Genomic DNA, 23,826 nt, shown 5'->3' with positions numbered 1-23,826 from the left:
ATGAGAATGCCAAGGAATTTGCCATCTAATTTGTTACAAATTTGGGTATTGTTTATTTTGAGATTTATTTGATTAGAGGATTTATTGCCAAACAGAATATAGAAAGTTTTGTCAATGTTAAGGGTGAGTTTGTTGGCAGTTAGCCACAGATGGACTTTATTTAGCTCAGTATTTACTGTGGCATTTAGAGCAAGGGGATCAGGACTGGAGTAAATGAAGGTTGTGTCATCAGCAAATAGGATTGGTTTGAGGTGTTGGGAGGCATTTGGAAGGTCATTAATGTAGATGAGAAAGAGGAGAGGGCCAAGTATGCTGCCCTGGGGAACACCAATGTTGATGGGTAGGGTGGGCGAAATTGTATTATTCACAGAAACACATTGGAGCCTGTCAGTAAGGTAGGATTTGAGGTATTGTAGGGAGTGTCCTCTGACACCATAATGATGTAATTTAAGAAGAAGGTTTTGGTGGTTGACAGTATCGAAAGCTTTACGCAGGTCCACAAATAACCCAACAGGGAACTCATTTTTATCAAGAGCTGTATGAATCGAGTTAAGCATACTAATAAGTGCATCGTTAGTGCTTTTTTGGGCCTGAAGCCATATTGGCAAGGGCTAAGTATATTGAGTTTGGCTAGATATGAGTAAAGCTGCTTATAGATTAGTTTTTCAACAATTTTTGACAAGTTTGGCAGGATTGATATAGGTCTGTAGTTGTTAACATCTGTGAGATCACCACATTTGTGGACAGGCGTTACTCTCGCTTTTTTTAGAATATCTGGAAAGGTTTGGAGTTCAAGTGACTTGTTGAAGAGCAAAGCAATAGCAGGGGCTAAAGATCTGGAGGCTTTTTTGTAGATTAAAGTTGGTATCTCCTCAAGGGCACCAGACTTGGCTTTAAGGGAAAGGATTATCTCATTGACGTCAATGGAATTAATAGGCTTTAGGTACAGAGACTGGGGATAGTTCCCTGTGAGATAGTCCTTAACGTCAGTACTGGAAGATGGAATATCATTAGCAAGGGATGAACCAATGGAAGAGAAGAACCTATTGAACTCAATAGCAGAATCAGAGGCTGAAAGCTGACCATCGTTATTAGACAGGAGAGTCGGTTTGTTATTTAAAGATTTCTTTGATCCCAATATTTGTGAAATTGTTCTCCATGTTTGTTTAATGTTGCTCTTTATTTGGGTAAATTTATATTCATAGTATTTAGTTTTGGCTCGTCTAATTATCTTAGATAGCAATAATGAGTAATTCTTTGAGAATTCTTTGGAGACAATCCCTAACCTATACTTTTTCTCAAGGTCATGTTTTTTTAGTAATAGATTTAAGTATTCCCTTTGTAAGCCAGGGATTGTTAAGCCTTTTGGTTGTGACTTGTTTTGTAAGCATAGGACAGTGGGTATTATAAAGGCTAAGAGTTATTTGAAGAAAAGATTGAACTGCTAGGTTGATGTCCTCTATGTTACCTAACTCGGACTCCCAGTTGACATTATCAGCAGCAGTTATAAAATTGTCTATAGCAGTTTCATTGTGTAGTCTAAAACGTATCTCTCTTGACTCAAGAGGTGGTTTGCTAATGTTAGTTAAGAGAAATGTGGGGTAATGGTCTGTAGTGCTATCGGTGATTATACCTGAAGTAAGCGGAGAGGTTATATTTGTCCAGATGTGATCAAGAGTCGTGGCAGTGCTATCAGTGATTCTAGTAGGTCTAGTGATTAAGGGTATGAGGAAGCAGGAATTCATACAGTTGAGGAAGCTAACAGCAGTAGGGTGTTCAGGCTCGCAGAGGTCAATATTAAAGTCCCCTGCGATAATTAGGTGGTTTTTGTTCAGTCTGTTATCAAGTATTAGATTTCTAAGGTTTGAGTTGAATTCGGACACATCAGTGTTAGGAATTCTATAAACTGCACCCACAGACAGGATAGACTCGGCACCCTTGACTCTGAAGCTGGCGAAGATATACTCCCCATAGCAGTCTCTAGTTCTAATTTCTTTTAAGCATGTTAGTTCTTGGTGGTAGTAAAGAGCAGTGCCACCACCTCTCTGAAGTTGACGACAGTTGTGGATTGCTGAGTAGTTAGGCATGTTAAAGAGTTGAGTAGTATCATCTTTCAACCATGTTGAAAGCCATGGTTGCCATATCGTGCAGCTGTACACCATATCGTGCAGCTGTACATGCAGATATTGTAGATAACAGCTTTATGTATGACCAGAAGGATAATAAAGAACTGCTTTCAGCCACGGTCTCGTTAAAATACACAATAGCTGATTAAAATAGCATTTATGATAATCCATTCACAATAGATACACTTTTAGCAGCTTCTATAGGGGTTGTTCCATCTTCTTCAGTCAGATCAATAGACAGCTCCAAAGCGATAGATGACAAGTCCACCAGCTAACCATTTATCCCCTTTATGATGAATTCCAGACATGTGTCACTAAACTTGTTATTTACCCCAGAATTCACAGGTAGTATATCAACAGTTTGATGACTTGTTGTAGTTGTTTCCACCAATCACGGAGAAAATACCTTAGGAACAGCTTCACTAACAAGTGCTGTATAATGTTCTAAGGACACCAAAGGCCCTAGAGCGTTATAGCCAGACATGTTCTCACTCTAGATCTTACTAATCAAGTGACATTATTTTTACATACAACACGTGATTATATTTCGCCTTAGAAAATCTTTTGATATTTACTAAATTCTTTTTTTCTTCTGCACTCTCCCTCCCAAAACATGTTTCTCCACTCCTTTCAATGTTTTAACTCCTCGTTTTTTAAGCGAGTGTTTGAAAGTTTAGTTGTCATTATTGATGTCTTGTAGCACATTCTGCCACAAGGTGAGTGCTGCCTGTGCTAATGTTCTCATTATAAAGGGAGCTGCTTATCCACTATTCCCCTTAAAAAGCTTATTATACCCCCACCACGGATATAACGTCTAGCACTATTGAAAATCCGTATATCATCTGTTCCTCCTCCTCCTCTAGGAGGGGGTTACCAGAACGAATAATTTCTCAAGAGAGGATGGAATAAAGTTGACACACATTTCTCCGCTTGTTTTGGACTAATGAGGAGTGAATCGCTAGTCTTGGTTATATATGTCCTGCTATAGGACATACATGCAACACCGTTACGGTATATCCGCCTTCATCAAAATGTATAGGGTTACCATCCTGGTCTCTAATAGTAATACTAATGCCGTCTATCATATTAGTGTTAAGCTGTACATAAAGCTTCTTACTGTTTCTATTGTCGCTTCCATTTAGAGAGATTACATCCAAAATATTAACAGATTGGTTGCTGTATCTCATAGAAGAGATATTGTCACAATAAACACAGAAAATATCTACCCCTGCTCAAGGTTGAGGAGGGAAGAGACACGTGTCACATTCAAGGTATTTTTTTCTCCTTGCAAGTATATCGTATTCACTACCGGGAACTTCCCCTAATACTATCCCGAGTGCAGAGCCAAATAATAAAGATACTCTGCATATATTTCAGTATCCTGTGCCAGAAGAAATATTCTCCTCACTAAATGTAGTATTACACTTGTTTAGATTAGAGGATGAATCATACTTAATATAAGTGTTTCCATATCTAAGGTTATACTCTTTAATTGTTTCACTTACCTCAGTTTAATATTTAATTCAAATTTAAATTCAATTTTTTTATTCAGGAAAAGTACATACATAGATGATTTACAAATATAAAGTTGGATTTATAGATAGAGCTAGTACATACAATACCTAAAGTCACTAATATGCATAGTGTTTTCGGCAAGGTGTGGGGAAAAACCCACTTAGACTAAAACTTAATAGTAATTGGGATTATGTATAAATTGTGTTGAAAAAAGGAATACAAACAAATAATAGGGGGGGGGGGAACATGGCAGAAATCCCTAATTGTACAAGTTGGAGAGCATACAGCATTGTTTTAAAAAAGCAAGACATGAGTTGACATTTTGGGGGTAAGGTAGGTTACATGGAGTAAATTAGGTAAAACTTCGTTTTACTCTTAAACTAGTTGAGAGAGATACAGCCTTTTACATGATTTGGAAGGTCATTCCACATTCTGGGTACCTTGATTTGTAGAGCATTTCTAGTTTGGTTAAGTCGCACTCTTGGAATATCAAATAGGTATTTGTTTCTGGTGTGGTGCTCATGGGTTCTGTTACAACCTTCTAGGAAGCTTCTAAGGTCAGGATTGACATTGCAGTTCAGAGTTTTAAATACATAGAATACACATGAGAGGATGTACAGTGACTTAATATCTAACATATTCAAAGATTTGAGTAAGGGTACCGAGTGATGTCTGGGGCCAGAGTTAGATATTGTTCTAACAGAAGCTTTGTGTTGAATAATTAGAGGACGTAAATGATTTTGGGCAGTAGAACCCCAAGCACAAATAACATAATTGAGATACGGATAAATGAGAGAGTAATAGAGGGTCACTAGGGCAGGGCGAGGTATATAATATCTGATCTTAGAAAGAATGCCAACAGTTTTAGAAACATTTTTTGATATATTTAGAATGTGTCCGTGGAAATTCAGCTTGTTATTGATGAGAACACCAAGGAATTTGCCATCTACTTTCTTACTAATTTGGGTATTGTTTATTATTAGATTAATTTGATTTGAGGTGTGGGAACCGACCTGTGAGATTTATATTTATTTAATTTATATGAATTTATATAGAATTTATATTTACGTTAATTTATATACTTCGATAGCAATTTGTATGATGTTAAGTGGACTGTATTTCAGCAATAATCTCACAAATCGATCCATACACATTAGGGGGGGTTTATATTAAATTTATATATATATATGCAGTCAATCAAACTACAGTATTAACTACATATATTAGTATACATTGAGGAGGTTCCTTATCTTATTGTACAGCAGGCTTAGTCCACCAGGTATAACTAGGATGTAGACACCAAATTATCCTCGTTTGAGGCAGCTTCCATCACCCAGTAACTGATGTATCAAGTCTTGCTTCCTCTTCTTGTTCCTGTCAAAGGGCACTAGCTAAAAGCCAGAATCCTAATATATGACAGCTATATCAGAGAAAACACTGAATAATAGATCAGATAAGGACCAAGGCTTAATTACCTTTTTTGAGTCGATCATTTGTGTTCTCACCGGTTCGCCCAATATCTACCTAACATTAATGGCCAAAAATTATCAGATAAACGGGTTTCGGAAAAACACTCCCCTTGTGATTGTTGACAGCGTGTTGATGATGGCAGAACTTTGGTCTCCATAAGACTTCGTCCAAGAGAATTTGTAGGAGCTGAATTTGCTCCACTGCGCCTCTGGTCTTAACAACAATGGCTGACCTCCTCCTCACTGACGCTACTGGCCTACTTTGTCTAGATGTCAGTAACTGATAGAAGGGTCACATTTACTTTATTTTGATACTGATATTTAAGTTAATTAAAATTAGATGTTTTTATGATGGTAAAAGTCCAAAGACTAATGTATTTAAGAATAATTCCCAACATAATAGTTGGTGAATTTATAATAGTATGTGGCAATGATATCCCGTTTTCTATTGACGGAAAATTCCACTACAAGCTACATTTCCTATGGGTTAACTTGTGTATGCAACGCAGCAGCAATATTATCTGCCTGTTGAATTGATATCATTAAATGGTGTCGGATTTTTCGACATGAGGATTTATTGCCAAACAAAATATAGAAAGTTTTGTCAATGTTAAGGGTGAGTTTGTTAGCAGTTAGCCAAAGATGGACTTCATTTTGTTTAGTATTCACTGTGTCATTTAGAGCAAGAGGGTCAGGACTGGAGAAAAGGAAGATTGTGTCGTCAGCAAATAGAATTGGTTTGAGGGGCTGAGAGGCATTTGGAAGGTCATTAATGTAGACGAGAAAGAAGAGATCGAGGGCCAAGTATGCTGCCCTGAGGAACACCAATGTTGATGGGTAGGGTGGGAGAAATTGAATTATTCACAGAAGCATACTGGAGCCTGTCAGTAAGGTAAGACTGAAGATATTGGAGGGAGTGACCTCTCCTCCATAATGATGTAATTTAAGAAGAAGGTTTTGGTGGTTGACAGTGTCAAAAGCCTTACATAGGTCCACAAATAACCCAACAGGGAACTCATTTTTATCAAGAGCTGAATGTATCAAGTTAATCATACTAATAAGTGCATCGTTAGTGCTTTTTTTGGGTCTGATGCCATATTGGCAAGAGCTAAGTATATTGTGTTTGGCTAGATTCACCAGTCTCCGTGGTATAGTGGTAAGACACTCGCCTGGCGTTCCGCGAGCGCTATGTCATGGGTTCGTATCCTGGCCGGGGAGGATTTACTGGGCGCAATTCCTTAACTGTAGCCTCTGTTTAACGCAACAGTAAAATGTGTACTTGGATGAAAAAACGATTCTTCGCGGCGGGGATCGTATTCCAGGGACCTGCCCGAAACGCTACGCGTACTAGTGGCTGTACAAGAATGTAACAACTCTTGTATATATCTCAAAAAAAAAAAAAAAAAAGATAAGAGTAAAGCTTCTTATAGATTAGTTTTTCAAATATTTTTGACAAGTTAGGCAGAATTGATATAGGTCTGTAGTTGTTGACATCAGTGGGATCACCACATTTATGGACTAGGGATACTCTCGCTTTTTTTTTTTAGAATATCTGGAAAGGTTTGGAGTGCAAGTGACTTCTTGAAGAGCAATGCAATGGCAGGAGCTAAAAATCTGGATGTTTTTTTGTAAATTAAAGTTAGTATCTTTTCAAGGGCACTAGAGTTTGTTTTAAGGGAAAGGATTATCTCATTATCATCAGTGGAATTAGTAGGCGTTAGGTACAGAGACTACGGGCAGTTACCTGTAAGATAGTCCTGAACATTAGTACTGGAAGATGGAATATCATTAGCAAGGGATGACCCAATAGATGAGAAGAACCTATTGAATTCAATAGCAGTATCAGAGGCTGAAAGCAGACCATCGTTATTGGACAGGAGTATTGTTTTTTTATTTAAAATCTTCATTAATCCCAATATTTGTGAAAAGTGCTCCATGTTTTCTTAATGTTGCCCTTTACTGTTGCCCTACACTGTTTCGCCGCATCGCAGACGCCCCACATCAAAAGCGCCCACCCTCCTCCCGGGATCCTCTGTATCCCCTGTTTTCTTTCACGGGATGACACTCAGGCAGGCTCAGGTGACACTTTTGTTCTATCCTGCTACGCATTTGTGTTACCTTTGGGGGGTGCTCCGCCGGAGCCCCCAAAGCCAAGACATATTAACAAGAATTGTCATTAGTGTAAATGCAAATAATGCAACTTTCAGTTACTAATTATAGATGTAACGATTAATTGTAATTGAGTTATACACTATCTTTATAATGGCTATTCTCTAATATTATTTCAGGATAATAATTCTTTGTTATTCACTAATTTTTATTAGTCACATAATTAATTATTATCCACTTAAACTATCTATTTTAGTCGCCATAATTAGTTATTATGCTTCGTCATAATTAATGTTTATTATTATAATTAATTATTTATTATAATTAATTATTTATTAATTATTAAATAAACAAGTCCCCCACTCTGTGCGCGTTTTCTTCCAACCACAGAAAATGAGTTTGCAGTGATCAGTTAGTGTCTAGTAACTCATTTAGTTACATGTCACTGCGACCCTAGACATTGATCTCACTGTCGATTCAGTATCTCCTTGATCTCAAAGAGACATATAGAATAATTAATCATTACATAGATGTACCCTGATAACAGATCATACCTGTCACACAGATCCGGGACATTCGTTATGTAAATACTAACCAACAAACATATAAGAATGTAACTTCAGGGAAAGGGAACAGGTACGTTAGTACATAACAATGAACTATGACTCGTAATTTCCCGTCCCGGAGTTATGTTGGAAATTTCCAACAATTATTCTCAACCCTAATACAATAGGATGTATTTCCTGTATTAGGCTTCATAATCATTTAATACTCATTTACTAATCCTTAGTACAATGGGATGTATTTCCTGTACTAAGCGTAATAATTAACTAACTCTACTAATCCGTAGTTTAGTATCATAGAATTCATTGCATTAGGATGTGGAACATCATGTAATTTCTCCTAGAATTGTGCAGTGTTGCGTCAGCCACCCACGGAGAATAAATTTCCACATATCTGTAGATCTAATAGAAGTCCAACCATTTATTTTCCTTTATCAAGGAAAATTATTTAGTAATAGGTTTACTTTTAGTATACAACAGTTTACTGGAATTCCTTTACCCAGCTTGATCACTGTTCTAGTAAATAATATCATAATCTAAAATCATTTCCACCTCCAAAGGATTCTCGTTTTATTTGTGCCGTCTACATTAACTGACCTGCACTGTGAGAATATAATATCACCACATAAAGTATTTGAGTAAAATATAAACAACATTTATAAACGCTTCCTTCCCTATTTAGCTTAAATGAATAAATATGATTTATGTTCCCCCTACTTGGAGCTATGCGCATGCGCGACATTCGGGACGGAAGGAGACTCTCGCCATTTTCGATCACCTAGCAGTACGGTGTTCCGAAGCGGTCCCTACAAATCTTACAATCCAGAAGGCATCCGTACATCCTCGGACGTCAGATTGAGGACGCAGCTTACCAGAATCACGGACACCAGTTCGGCAGGCATTTTTATCTCATTTGTTCTATTTAACGAGCTCTTAAATATGTTCATGTAGGTGCTATGTCGTAACGCTGCAGGTGATAAAATAAACCCCATGTAAGTGCAGTTTCTTCCCCTCCAAATATTTAGATATTATATTTATGTGCGTGAATACTAGTTTGGAGTAGAAATTATGGAATTTAATTATTGCAGCCTGGTGCAACACCACTGAGGAAGCGTGTGACTGCCATATACTCACGTGTTCCATGTATCACTATCTCAAGCTGTTTCCAGACTGTTGTAGAGATTGGACTCCACCTACGTCCCTCTGTCACAGCTGAGATTTAATCAGTTTTCATTGTAGATAGTATCTTTTAATTATTGAGAGTCAAGCATTTTTAATCTTTGTATATTAATCAGATACATGACATTTACATACCACAGAGTCTATCACAGATTAAGAAAGTAATTAGAAACAGAGCAATGCAAAAGATGTACAGTGACCACAACACAGCAGTTGCAACATCAGGATCTGCGGGTTGGTACAAGAATTCAACCAACTACGAACCACTTAGTTTGATAGTTTGATGAAAGGGAACAGTAGAGCAACAGAAGTACACTTACATCGCATCAGGCTTGGATACCCATGTGCATGGGAAATAGGCTTACAGGTTCCGGAAGATGAGAGGAAATGTCAACACTGTGGAGAAATGCCCGACAGACCACTGGAACATTATCTAACACAGTGCACAGTTACAAACCCATTAAGATTTCAACTTAGATTCAACAGAGCAGAAGTTAAACACATATGGCAAAATCTTACTAAAGCGACCATACGAGTAATAAATACTCATACTCCGCCCAAGTAAAACAGAAACAAGCAACACTTAGTGGGCCAGCCAGAGGCTTAGGGCCCGCGCAGGAATATCCCTGCAAAAAAAAAAAAAAAATCAGATACATGATTTGAATTTTAATATGCAGTAGTATTTCTTGCATTGCATTTTATTTATCATTATCTATGTTCGTGCATATTATCATTATTATTATTACATAATATATGTTACACATAGATTAACCTCATAGAAGACCCCCCAAAATGTGTCATGGGAAGCTGGTTCTAGCATGCATACAATTTAGTCATTGCTTAATACAATATAATTATATATAATCATAAAGATCCATAAGTCACTGGTTCTCTCATTTAATAATGCATTCTGGTCCTTCGAGCTATCTTAGATTTAATCATTGTTTGCATTTATAGAATTATACATTTTATTAGTATTAAACTAGAGCCAGATTTCCCCACAGGTGGCTTAGGCATAAGTTGTCTGGAAGTGGAAAGAGTTGACCAGTCTTCAATCTTTAACTTTTCGACCCTGTTTACTCAGCAGTAACTGGTCATCTGTTTGTAATCCACTTGGCAGGACATGTTCTATGAAATCCTAGTAGGATAAGGTTTAAGCAGAAGCATGAGCGGGGTAAGATTTAATCCTTCTTTACAGAGTCCTACACACCTAGATAAAGAAAAAAGGGCCATTAGCCCACGTGAGTCACCTGTATGCCAGATGCATCAATATTTACAGTATACACATTATCATGAACTCCATTAAAACACATAATGATAACACTTAACTTGTAACTTGAAAACAAACTTTGTATAGGAGCTCCGTGTTGCTGTCAAGAGAACATGAAATACCAAATATGTTGTTTCTGACAATATTGTCAATAAAGGAAGTGAAACAAGTATATACAAGCAGTCTCAGAAAGTATTACACAGCAAACAACAGCTGGTACAATAATGATAAAATACTTCCATTGAGATTCAGATAAATGTAATGAGTCAGAGGAAGCACACGGCCTGCCTGGCGAAACTAGTACACACAGAAGTAACTCCTCCGCTCTCCACAAGTGGCAGCACTGCGCGCCCTCACTGCCGCAGCCTCCAAACAAACGCTCGCAGCTTGCCAAACATGGTGGCGAGGCGGCCCTTGTGGGGCTCTCCGGAGGGCCGCCACATCCCCAGCCCTCTCTTCTGGGCGAGCGCCTCAGCCCTCAGCAGCCGGGCGTAGAGGGCCAGGTACTGCGGGTCCTCCTGGAGGGCCAAGTCCAGGGGCCCCGGCACCGCCACCCCCTCACGCACTAGCTCCTCGTTCACCGTCCTCCCCAACACCTGTGATGAGTAGTGAACACCTGTGATGAGTAGTGAACACCTGTGATGAGTGGTGAACACCTGTGATGAGTAGTGAACACTTGTGATGAGTAGTGAACACCTGTGATGAGTGGTGAACACCTGTGATGAGTAGTGAACACCTGTGATGAGTAGTGAACACCTGTGATGAGTAGTGAACACTTGTGATGAGTGGTGAACACCTGTGATGAATGGTGAACACCTGTGATGAATGGTGAACACCTGTGATGAGTAGTGAACACCTGTGATGAGTAGTGAACACCTGTGATGAGTAGTGAACACCTGTGATGAGTGGTGAACACCTGTGATGAGTAGTGAACACCTGTGATGAGTAGTGAACACCTGTGATGAGTAGTGAACACCTGTGATGAGTAGTGAACACCTGTGATGAGTGGTGAACACCTGTGATGAGTAGTGAACACCTGTGATGAGTAGTGAACACCTGTGATGAGTAGTGAACACCTGTGATGAGTAGTGAACACCTGTGATGAGTAGTGAACACCTGTGATGAGTAGTGAACACCTGTGATGAGTAGTGAACACCTGTGGTGAGTGGTGAACACCTGTGATGAGTGGTGAACACCTGTGATGAGTAGTGAACACCTGTGATGAGTAGTGAACACCTGTGATGAGTAGTGAACACCTGTGATGAGTGGTGAACACCTGTGATGAGTAGTGAACACCTGTGATGAATGGTGAACACCTGTGATGAGTAGTGAACACCTGTGATGAGTAGTGAACACCTGTGATGAGTAGTGAACACCTGTGATGAGTAGTGAACACCTGTGATGAGTAGTGAACACCTGTGATGAGTAGTGAACACCTGTGATGAGTAGTGAACACCTGTGATGAGTAGTGAACACTTGTGATGAGTAGCGAACACCTGTGATGAGTAGTGAACACCTGTGATGAATGGTGAACACCTGTGATGAATGGTGAACACCTGTGATGAGTAGTGAACACCTGTGATGAGTAGTGAACACCTGTGATGAGTAGTGAACACTTGTGATGAGTAGCGAACACCTGTGATGAGTAGTGAACACCTGTGATGAATGGTGAACACCTGTGATGAGTAGTGAACACCTGTGATGAGTAGTGAACACCTGTGATGAGTAGTGAACACCTGTGATGAGTAGTGAACACCTGTGATGAGTAGTGAACACTTGTGATGAGTAGTGAACACCTGTGATGAGTAGTGAACACCTGTGATGAGTAGTGAACACCTGTGATGAGTAGTGAACACCTGTGATGAGTAGTGAACACCTGTGATGAGTAGTGAACACTTGTGATGAGTAGTGAACACCTGTGATGAGTAGTGAACACTTGTGATGAGTAGTGAACACCTGTGATGAGTAGTGAACACCTGTGATGAGTAGTGAACACCTGTGATGAGTAGTGAACACTTGTGATGAGTAGTGAACACCTGTGATGAGTAGTGAACACTTGTGATGAGTAGTGAACACTTGTGATGAGTAGTGAACACCTGTGATGAGTAGTGAACACCTGTGATGAGTAGTGAACACATGTGATGAGTGGTGAACACCTGTGATGAGTAGTGTTACTCTCTTTGACCACCCACACAACCATCTACCACCACCTCCCACACAATCATCTACCACCACCACCCACACAACCATCTACCACCACCTCCCACACAACCATCTACCACCACCACCCACACAACCATCTACCACCACCACCCACACAACCATCTACCACCACCTCCCACACAATCATCTACCACCACCACCCACACAACAATCTACCACCACCACCCACACAATCATCTACCACCACCACCCACACAACCATCTACCACCACCTCCCACACAACCATCTACCACCACCACCCACACAACCATCTACCACCACCTCCCACACAACCATCTACCACCACCTCCCACACAATCATCTACCACCACCACCCACACAACCATCTACCACCACCTCCCACACAATCATCTACCACCACCACCCACACAACAATCTACCACCACCACCCACACAATCATCTACCACCACCACCCACACAACCATCTACCACCACCACCCACACAACCATCTACCACCACCACCCACACAACAATCTACCACCACCACCCACACAACCATCTACCACCACCACCCACACAACAATCTACCACCACCACCCACACAATCATCTACCACCACCACCCACACAACCATCTACCACCACCACCCACACAACAATCTACCACCACCACCCACACAATCATCTACCACCACCACCCACACAACCATCTACCACCACCACCCACACAACAATCTACCACCACCACCCACACAACCATCTACCACCACCACCACCCAGCACAACCATCTACCACCACCTCCCACACAACCATCTACCACCACCACCCGCACAACAATCTACCACCACCACCCACACAACCATCTACCACCACCACCACCCAGCACAACCATCTACCACCACCTCCCACACAACCATCTACCACCACCTCCCACACAACCATCTACCACCACCACCCACACAACCATCTACCACCACCTCCCACACAACCATCTACCACCACCACCCACACAACCATCTACCACCACCTCCCAGCACAACCATCTACCACCACCACCCACACAACCATCTACCACCACCACCCACACAACCATCTACCACCACCACCCACACAACCATCTACCACCACCTCCCACACAACCATCTACCACCACCACCCACACAACCATCTACCACCACCACCCACACAACCATCTACCACCACCACCCAGCACAACCATCTACCACCACCTCCCACACAACCATCTACCACCACCTCCCAGCACAACCATCTACCACCACCACCCAGCACAACCATCTACCACCACCACCACCCAGCACAACCATCTACCACCACCTCCCACACAACCATCTACCACCACCACCACCCAGCACAACCATCTACCACCACCACCCAGCACAACCATCTACCACCACCACCACCCAGCACAACCATCTACCACCACCTCCCACACAACCATCTACCACCACCTCCCAGCACAACCATCTACCACCACCACCCAGCACAACCATCTACCACCACCACCACCCAGCACAACCATCTACCACCACCTCCCACACAACCATCTACCACCACCACCACCCAGCACAACCATCTACCACCACCTCCCACACAACCATCTACCACCGCCTTCCACACAACCATCTACCACCACCTCCCAGCACAACAATCTACCACCACCTTCCACACAACCATCTACCACCACCTTCCACACAACCATCTACCACCACCTCCCACACAACCATCTACCACCACCACCCACACAACCATCTACCACCACCACCCAGCACAACCATCTACCACCACCACCCAGCACAACCATCTACCACCACCTCCCACACAACAATCTACCACCACCACCCACACAACCATCTACCACCACCTCCCATACAACAATCTACCACCACCACCCAGCACAACCATCTACCACCACCTCCCAGCACAACAATCTACCACCACCTTCCACACAAGCATCTACCACCACCTCCCACACAACCATCTACCACCACCTCCCACACAACCATCTACCACCACCTCCCAGCACAACCATCTACCACCACCACCCAGGACAATCATCTACCACCACCTCCCACACAACCATCTACCACCACCTCCCACACAACCATCTACCACCACCTCCCACACAACCATCTACCACCACCTCCCACACAACCATCTACCACCACCACCACCCAGCACAACCATCTACCACCACCACCCACACAACCATCTACCACCACCTCCCACACAACCATCTACCACCACCACCCACACAACCATCTACCACCACCACCCAGCACAACCATCTACCACCACCACCCAGCACAACCATCTACCACCGCCACCCACACAACCATCTACCACCACCACCCAGCACAACCATCTACCACCACCACCCACACAACCATCTACCACCACCACCCAGCACAACCATCTACCACCACCTCCCACACAACCATCTACCACCACCTCCCACACAACTATCTACCACCACCCCCTCCCACACAACCATCTACCACCACCACCCAGCACAACCATCTACCACCACCTCCCACACAACCATCTACCACCACCTCCCACACAACCATCTACCACCACCACCCACACAACCATCTACCACCACCACCACCCAGCACAACCATCTACCACCACCTTCCACACAACCATCTACCACCACCTCCCACACAACCATCTACCACCACCACCCAGCACAACCATCTACCACCACCACCCAGCACAACCATCTACCACCACCTCCCACACAACCATCTACCACCACCACCCAGCACAACCATCTACCACCACCTCCCACACAACCATCTACCACCACCACCCACACAACCATCTACCACCACCACCCAGCACAACCATCTACCACCACCTCCCACACAACCATCTACCACCACCACCCAGCACAACCATCTACCACCACCTCCCACACAACCATCTACCACCACCTCCCACACAACCATCTACCACCACCTCCCACACAACCGTCTACCACCACCTCCCACACAACCATCTACCAGCACCTCCCACACAACCATCTACCACCACCTCCCACACAACCATCTACCACCACCACCCACACAACCATCTACCACCACCACCACCCAGCACAACCATCTACCACCACCTTCCACACAACCATCTACCACCACCTCCCACACAACCATCTACCACCACCACCCACACAACCATCTACCACCACCACCCAGCACAACCATCTACCACCACCTCCCACACAACCATCTACCACCACCACCTCCCACACAACCATCTACCACCACCTCCCACACAACCATCTACCACCACCACCCAGCACAACCATCTACCACCACCTCCCACACAACCATCTACCACCACCACCTCCCACACAACCATCTACCACCACCTCACACACAACCATCTACCACCACCACCACCCACACAACCATCTACCACCACCACCACCCACACAACCATCTACCACCACCTCCCACACAACCATCTACCACCACCACCACCCACACAACCATCTACCACCACCTCCCACACAACCATCTACCACCACCACCACCCACACAACCATCTACCACCACCTCCCACACAACCATCTACCACCACCACCACCCACACAACCATCTACCACCACCACCACCCACACAACCATCTACCACCACCTCCCACACAACCATCTACCACCACCCACACAACCATCTACCACCACCACCACCCACACAACCATCTACCACCACCTCCCACACAACCATCTACCACCACCACCACCCACACAACCATCTACCACCACCTCCCACACAACCATCTACCACCACCTCCCACACAACCATCTACCACCACCACCCACACAACCATCTACCACCACCACCCACACAACCATCTACCACCACCACCCACACAACCATCTACCACCACCTCCCACACAACCATCTACCACCACCACCCACACAACCATCTACCACCACCTCCCACACTACCATCTACCACCACCTCCCACACAACCATCTACCACCACCACCCACACAACCATCTACCACCACCTCCCACACAACCATCTACCACCACCTCCCACACAACCATCTACCACCACCACCCACACAACCATCTACCACCACCACCACCCACACAACCATCTACCACCACCACCCAGCACAACTCCCTACCTCCTGTCAGACTGTGTTACATGAACTTCTTTTCAACGGCTTACAAAATGGAGGAAAGAGTCTTGAAATATATTAATGATAGGAACGTTATCCCCACAGACACCAATCATAAGATACAATTAACAATATATTACAGAAAGAAGAAGACCGCCAGTCTACTTCTGAAGTAGACAGACACCAAGCAAAACGCCTTAAGAGAGACTAACGTCGTCTATGCCTTCACAAGCACACTTGGGGACTGTCAGCCCCAAAGATCTCAGTATATGGGCAAGACAACAATGTCTCTCTCTCTAGGCGATCAACACTACACAAACAACAGAGCTCCATCAAGGAGCATATAATCTCCTCACACAATCAGACCATCACCAGAGAAATCGTAACAAGCAACACAGAAATTACCGACGGATACAACGACAACAGGAGACTCGACATCAAGCGAGGCCCCACACATCAAAAAGTCAAGACCAGCAATCAACAGCCAATTAACACATAATTACATTCTACCCACTTCAAGACCCCGAACCAACACAGAAGCAAGAAGATAAAACATGCAATGTACCCATTGATTCATGTCCTATCACCTCACCCCAAAAACGAATATAAGCATTAACAGAGTATGTAAAAGTGTCTTTGAAAATGTAAGACGTGTCTTGTGAAACGCTTCTAGGCATCAGATCATAAATGATGTGTGAAAATGAACTTTGGAGAGTTAATTTTTCAACTACCCTCGACAGTGAAGAAAAACATAAAAAACATTGAGAAGATTCGTGTTAGAATCATTAATCTTACCCTTTCGGTCATATTCAGCAACATATGTTTACAAGAAAGACTGCTACCAAAATTTACTAATATTATATATATATATATATATATATATATATATATATATATATATATATATATATATATATATATATATATATATATATATAAAATATATATATGACAGTGTCAGACCACGGAGGAAAATTGAAACAGGAATTTCCTTAAGTACTTTCGTATATTAATACATCTTCAGAAGGAGTGACACATTTTTTGTGATCATCTGTCACATTTTTAATCAAGTGTTTATTTTCGTGATACACACACACACACACACACACACACACACACACACACACACACACACACACACACACACACACACACACATACATATATATATATGGAGTCCCCAAGAGGGCATTTGAAGGCATAGACGACGTTGGTCTCTTTTAAAATGCCCTCTTTGGGACTGTAAGCCTCAAAAAACTCAGTATATAGGCAAGACAACAACATCTCTTTCCAGGCGATTAACGATGCATAAGCAACAGGGCTCCATTAAGGAACATATAATCTCTTCCCACAACCAAACCACATCACCAGAGAAATCTTAGCAAACAACACAGAAATCATCGATAGATACAGCGATAGCAGGCGGCTTGACATCTGCGAGGCACTACACATCAAGAAGTCAACAGCCAATTAATGCACAACTATATTCTACCCACTTCAAGACTCCGCTCCAATATAGAAACATCAAGAAATATGGGCCAATAGGCCCTCTGCAATTACTTCCATTCTTACCTTCAATACCCATTGTTTCGTGTTCTATCCTGTGTTGAAAGTTTTGTTCACCTCATCCAAAACTGTTGTAACATATCACCTCACCCAAAATGCGGGTATAAAATGAAAAATGAAAGCTATTTAAATCATAGCATAAGTAAGAACTCTGTTTAGTGTTTGCAGGTAATAGTTGTGTGTGTGTAAACTAAAAGTCTTTGAAAATGTAATAAGTTGTTACGAAACGCGTTCAAGTGTCGTGTCAGACTAGAAATAAAAATGAATTTTGGAGAATTGATTTTTCAATTACCATCAACAGTGAAAAGAAACATAAGATCTTAATTTTCAATTAAGATCTTAATTCAAAATCTTACTTTTTCGGTCATATTTAATAATATATGTCTACAGGAAAGACTGCTACCAAAATATACTAATATATATATATATATATATATATATATATATATATATATATATATATATATATATATATATATATATATATATATATATTAGTATATTTTGGTAGCAGTCTTTCCTGTAGACATATATTATTAAATATGACCGAAAAAGTAAGATTAATAATTCTAAGACGAATTTTCTCGATCTTTCGTACGTTTCTTTTCACTGTTGGTGGTAATTCAAAAATCAATTCTCCAAAATTCATTTTTATTTCTAGTCTGACGCGACACTTGAGCGCGTTTCGTAAAACTTATTACATTTTCAAAGACTTTAGCTTACACATACACAACTGAATAGAACTTACACATCTTCGATTTGTTTATATCTACATTTGAGTGAGGTGGATGGGGTGAGGTGGTATTAATAGGGTATTAAATTCCTAAACACAAGACAGAACACGAAACAATGGGTATTGAATGGAAGTGATTTGTAGAAAGCCTATTGGTCCATATTTCTTGATGCTTCTATATTGGAGCGGAGTCTTGAGGTCGGTAGAATATAGTTGTGCATTAATTGGCTGTTGATTGCTGGTGTTGACTTCTTGATGTGTAGAGCCTCGCAGACGTCAAGCCGCCTGCTATCGCTGTATCTATCGATGATTTCTGTGTTGTTTACTAGGATTTCTCTGGCGATGGTTTGGTTGTGGGAAGAGATTATATGTTCCTTAATGGAGCCCTGTTGCTTATGCATCGTTAAACGCCTAGAAAGAGATGTTGTTGTCTTGCCTATATACTGGTTTTTTTGGAGCTTACAGTCCCCAAGAGGGCATTTGAAGGCATAGACAACGTTGGTCTCTTTTAAAGCGTTCTGCTTTGTGTCTGGAGAGTTTCTCATGAGTAGGCTGGCCGTTTTTCTGGTTTTATAGTAAATCGTCAGTTGTATCCTCTGATTTTTGTCTGTAGGGATAACGTTTCTATTAACAATATCTTTCAGGACCCTTTCCTCCGTTTTATGAGGTGTGGAAAAGAAGTTCCTGTAAAATAGTCTAATAGGGGGTATAGGTGTTGTGTTAGTTGTCTCTTCAGAGGTTGCATGGCGTTTCACTTTCCTTCTTATGATGTCTTCGACAAAACCATTGGAGAAGCCGTTGTTGACTAGGACCTGCCTTACCCTACAGAGTTCTTTGTCGACTTGCTTCCATTCTGAGCTGTGGCTGAGAGCACGGTCGACATAAGCGTTAACAACACTCCTCTTGTACCTGTCTGGGCAGTCGCTGTTGGCATTTAGGCACATTCCTATGTTCGCTCCTTAGTGTAGACTGCAGTGTGGAAACCTCCGCTCTTTTCCATGACTGTTACATCTAGAAAGGGCAGCTTCCCATCCTTTTCCATCTCGTAAGTGAAACGCAGCACGGAACTCTGCTCAAATGCCTCCTTCAGCTCCTGCAGATGTCTGACATCAGGTACAGGATGTCAGGATGTCTGACATCAGGTGACATACCAGAAAACATCCTGAGGAAACTACTCCAAGCTTGTACTAAAGAGGCACCCTTCTTTAGCCCAGATGGGCACATGTATAAGCAAGTAGATGGGGTCGCCATGGGTTCTCCCCTAGGTGTCCTGTTTGCAAACTTCTACATGGGTACCATCGAGCAAAAAGTCTTAGTCGAAATGAACTTGAAACCGGCCATATACTGCAGGTATGTTGACGACATTTTTACACAGGTACCTGATGTCAGACATCTGCAGGAGCTGAAGGAGGCATTTGAGACGGGAGACATCTCCCGTCACGCAGGGTGCAGTCGCACCTCCACAGATCTCCAGTATCATCTATTGATACTGGAAATGGCTCAAAAGGGCCACCACTTATGGGCTATTCATGCCCAAGCCACCTTTTGGGTGGCTTAATCTTCTCTTCTCTCGTGTAAGTTCTATTCAGTTGTGTATGTGTAAGCTAAAGTCTTTGAAAATGTAATAAGTTTTACGAAACGCGCTCAAGTGTCGCATCAGACTAGAAATAAAAATGAATTTTGGAAAATTGGTTTTTGAATTACCACCAACAGTGAAAAGAAACGTACGAAAGATCGAGAAAATTCGTGTTAGAATTATTAATCTTACTTTTTCGGTCATATTTAATAATATATATATGTATATGTATATATATATATATATATATATATATATATATATATATATATATATATATATATATATATATATATATATATATATATATATATAAGGCCCTGGTCAAGCTAGATTTAAAAAATACCTTCAGTTTGGTTCGGAGGGATGCCATACTCCGTGCGGTTCATAGTCATTTCCCTTCCCTCTACCCTTTTTGTACATTCATGCTACAGTATGGATCTAAAGCTACTTTTTGGCGAATATGAAACTGACTCGCGAAAAGGCGTCCAACAGGGTGACCCCCCTTGCTCCTCTCCTTTTCTGCTTAGTCATCAAACAAGTCACAGAGGTCCTGTCCAGCGAGCTTAACATCTGGTTCTTGGATGATGGTATCCTTCTCCCAAGACTCTTTCCTTGAGGACATCAGAAAAATCCAGGAGCAAGGTGCAATTTTCGGCTTCACTCTGAACCCTTCTAAGTGTGAAATAATATGTTACATCCAGGGCATCATAGAGAGATTAGAGGGTGTTCTGCCAAATATCTATATAACTAAACCTGAAGACAGCAGACCTAGGAGCCCCCTCCCCCCAGGAGTTGAAAGCCATTGATGAGGTCCTTAATAAGAAAATTGCCGACCTTAAGAGGATGGATGGGAGGACAGGATATTGATGCTCATGATGCACTTTATCTCATCACTAGATGCCTGTCCCTTCCCCAGGTTAACCTACTTTCTGAGGTGTTCACCATCCTACAGTAGCCATGAACTAGGCGAGTATGACCTGTTACTGAAATCAATGCAAGAAAAAGCCCTCGCCCTCTCTCTCAATGACCTACAGTGGTCAGTATCCGACGACCTTGCGAAGGAAATTCTACCTACCGACTTACATCAGCTGGCAGGTATAGATGATCCCAATTATATATATACTGTGCCACCGAGTGGGCCTCTTGTGCAAACCCATCACCTCAACCACCATCCTCAAAAGCTTACAAGCATTCCAGCTGGGATGGCGCCATTGTAGACCAAGTTGCTGCAGAGTGCCTGGGTGCTGCAACAACACAACACGACAGTGCTCGCCTCACAGCAGTAGCAGCTCCACATACAGGGGATTTCCTGTTAACAACCCCAATATCGGCAACTGGTACACGTCTCAAACCACATGCCCTCCGAATTGATGTGGCCCTCCGCCTTGCTGCCTCAATCCACAATGTAGGTGTATCATGTTGGAAGCAGGTCAACGGGGAACTCTGTAGAGTAAGGCAGATCCTAGTCAATAATGGCTTCTCTAATGGTTGTGTTAAAGATGTCATTGAAAGGAAGGCGGCGACACGCCAAGCAACCTCTGAAGAAACTAACAACACAACACCTGTACTTCCTATTAGATTGTTTTACAGGAACTTCTTTTCCGCGACCTATAAAACCGAGGAAAGAGTCCTGAAAGATATTATTGAAAGGAACGTTATCCACAAAGACACCAATCAGAAGATGCAACTAATAATTTACCACAAAAACAAGAAGACCCCAAACTTGCTTATGAAAAACTCTCCAGACACCAAGAAAAGCGCCTATAGAGAGACAAACGTCATCTATGCCTTCACATGCCCACTTGAGGACTGTCAGCCCTAATGATCTTAGTATATAGGCAAGTCAACAACGTCTCTCTCTAGGCGATTAACAATGCACAAACAACAGGGCTCTATCAAGGAACATGTAATCTCCACCCACAACCATGTCATCACCAGAGACATCTTGACAAGTAACACTGAAATATTCGACAGATATAAGGGCAGCAGGAGACTGGACAGCAGCGAGCCACTACATATTAAGAATTCCAGACCAACAATCAACAACCAGCTAACACATAATTACATTCTACCCATTTCAAGACCCAGAGCCAACGCAGACACAGCATCCAATGACCCTACTAATACCCCTTGATCCATTTATTCATTGACACCCCTTGATCCATTTATTCATTGACACCCCTTGATCCATTTATTCATTGACACCCCTTGATCCATTTATTCTTTGATATATTTAACACCCCCTTGTTATGGCATTCATCCTCCAGCCTGGAAGAAACGTCCTACGTCGCCGTAGGACGTCCGTTTTTTTAATGCAAATGCGGTGGCCTGTAGAGCCATCTGTACGGCTAAACGTGAGGGTTGGAGATCTTACGTGAGGGTTGGAGATCTTACGTGAGGGTTGGAGATCTTACGTGAGGGTTGGAGATCTTTCGTTTCCACCATTACGTCTGACACTCCTCTGCCTCTGATCTGGAAGAAAATCCACAAGATAGCGGGTAAGTTTGTTCCAGATGTCTCGCCAGCCCTTCACCTCCGTAGTGCTATTGTGGCACATCAGGAGTTAGTCGCCACCGAACTGGTTCTTACTCTTCGTCTATTAGCTCTGGTTCTCGTCTTCCTCCTTCTTTCCTTACTGGTTCTTACTCTTCGTCTATTAGCTCTGGTTCTCGTCTTCCTCCTTCTTTCCTTACTGGTTCTTACTCTTCGTCTATTAGCTCTGGTTCTCGTCTTCCTCCTTCTTTCCTTACTGGTTCTTACTCTTCGTCTATTAGCTCTGGTTCTTGTCTTCCTCCTTCTTTCCTTACTGGTTCTTACTCTTCGTCTATTAGCTCTGGTTCTTGTCTTCCTCCTTCTTTCCTTACTGGTTCTTACTCTTCGTCTATTAGCTCTGGTTCTTGTCTTCCTCCTTCTTTCCTTACTGGTTCTTACTCTTCGTCTATTAGCTCTGGTTCTCGTCTTCCTCCTTCTTTCCTTACTCGTAAGCCCCTTCTTGATCTTCTCCCTTAGATTTTTGCTCTTCTCTTCGACTTCTCTATAACGATCCTTTCTCTCTCAGAACTCCAGTCTGCCCTCACCCTCTGCAGTTCTACGGCGGCGGGCTCGGAGGATATTTATTATGAGATATGCATCAATGGTCTGCCTAATGTCTCTAACATTCTGAAACCTATTTTGTTTGCTGATGATACTACCCTCATCTACTCTAACCCTAACCCACATACACTAAATGCTGTTGTTAATAATGAACTAAAAAAAGTCCACTTATGGATGTCAACCAACAAACTAACAATTAACATAGAAAAGACCTACTACATCCTATTTGGAAGCAAATCTACAAATGCAATTCAGCTTCAGATAGACAATGTAAACATTAGCAATAAAAATGATGGAAAGT

The 23,826-nt window shown here is 42.3% G+C and overlaps 1 protein-coding gene across 2 annotated transcripts in view; it reads right to left on the bottom strand.

Annotated features, from left to right (window-relative positions):
* Positions 1-10,130: 10,130 nt before the first annotated feature.
* The window catches only part of LOC123760165 (protein C3orf33), a 69,798-nt gene continuing 56,102 nt past the window's right edge, over positions 10,131-23,826 (bottom strand). For both annotated transcript variants that reach the window (XM_069325420.1, XM_069325421.1), the window contains one exon: positions 10,131-10,827. In XM_069325420.1, the coding sequence (XP_069181521.1) occupies positions 10,585-10,827 (243 nt within the window). In that variant the 3' untranslated portion in view covers positions 10,131-10,584. The remainder of the gene's footprint in view (positions 10,828-23,826) is intronic.

This window comes from Procambarus clarkii, chromosome 16 (genome assembly GCF_040958095.1).
Source record: "Procambarus clarkii isolate CNS0578487 chromosome 16, FALCON_Pclarkii_2.0, whole genome shotgun sequence".
NCBI lineage: Eukaryota > Metazoa > Arthropoda > Malacostraca > Decapoda > Cambaridae > Procambarus > Procambarus clarkii.
The sequence above is the reverse complement of the archived record's forward strand: the minus strand, read 5'-3'. Positions and strand labels throughout refer to the sequence as shown.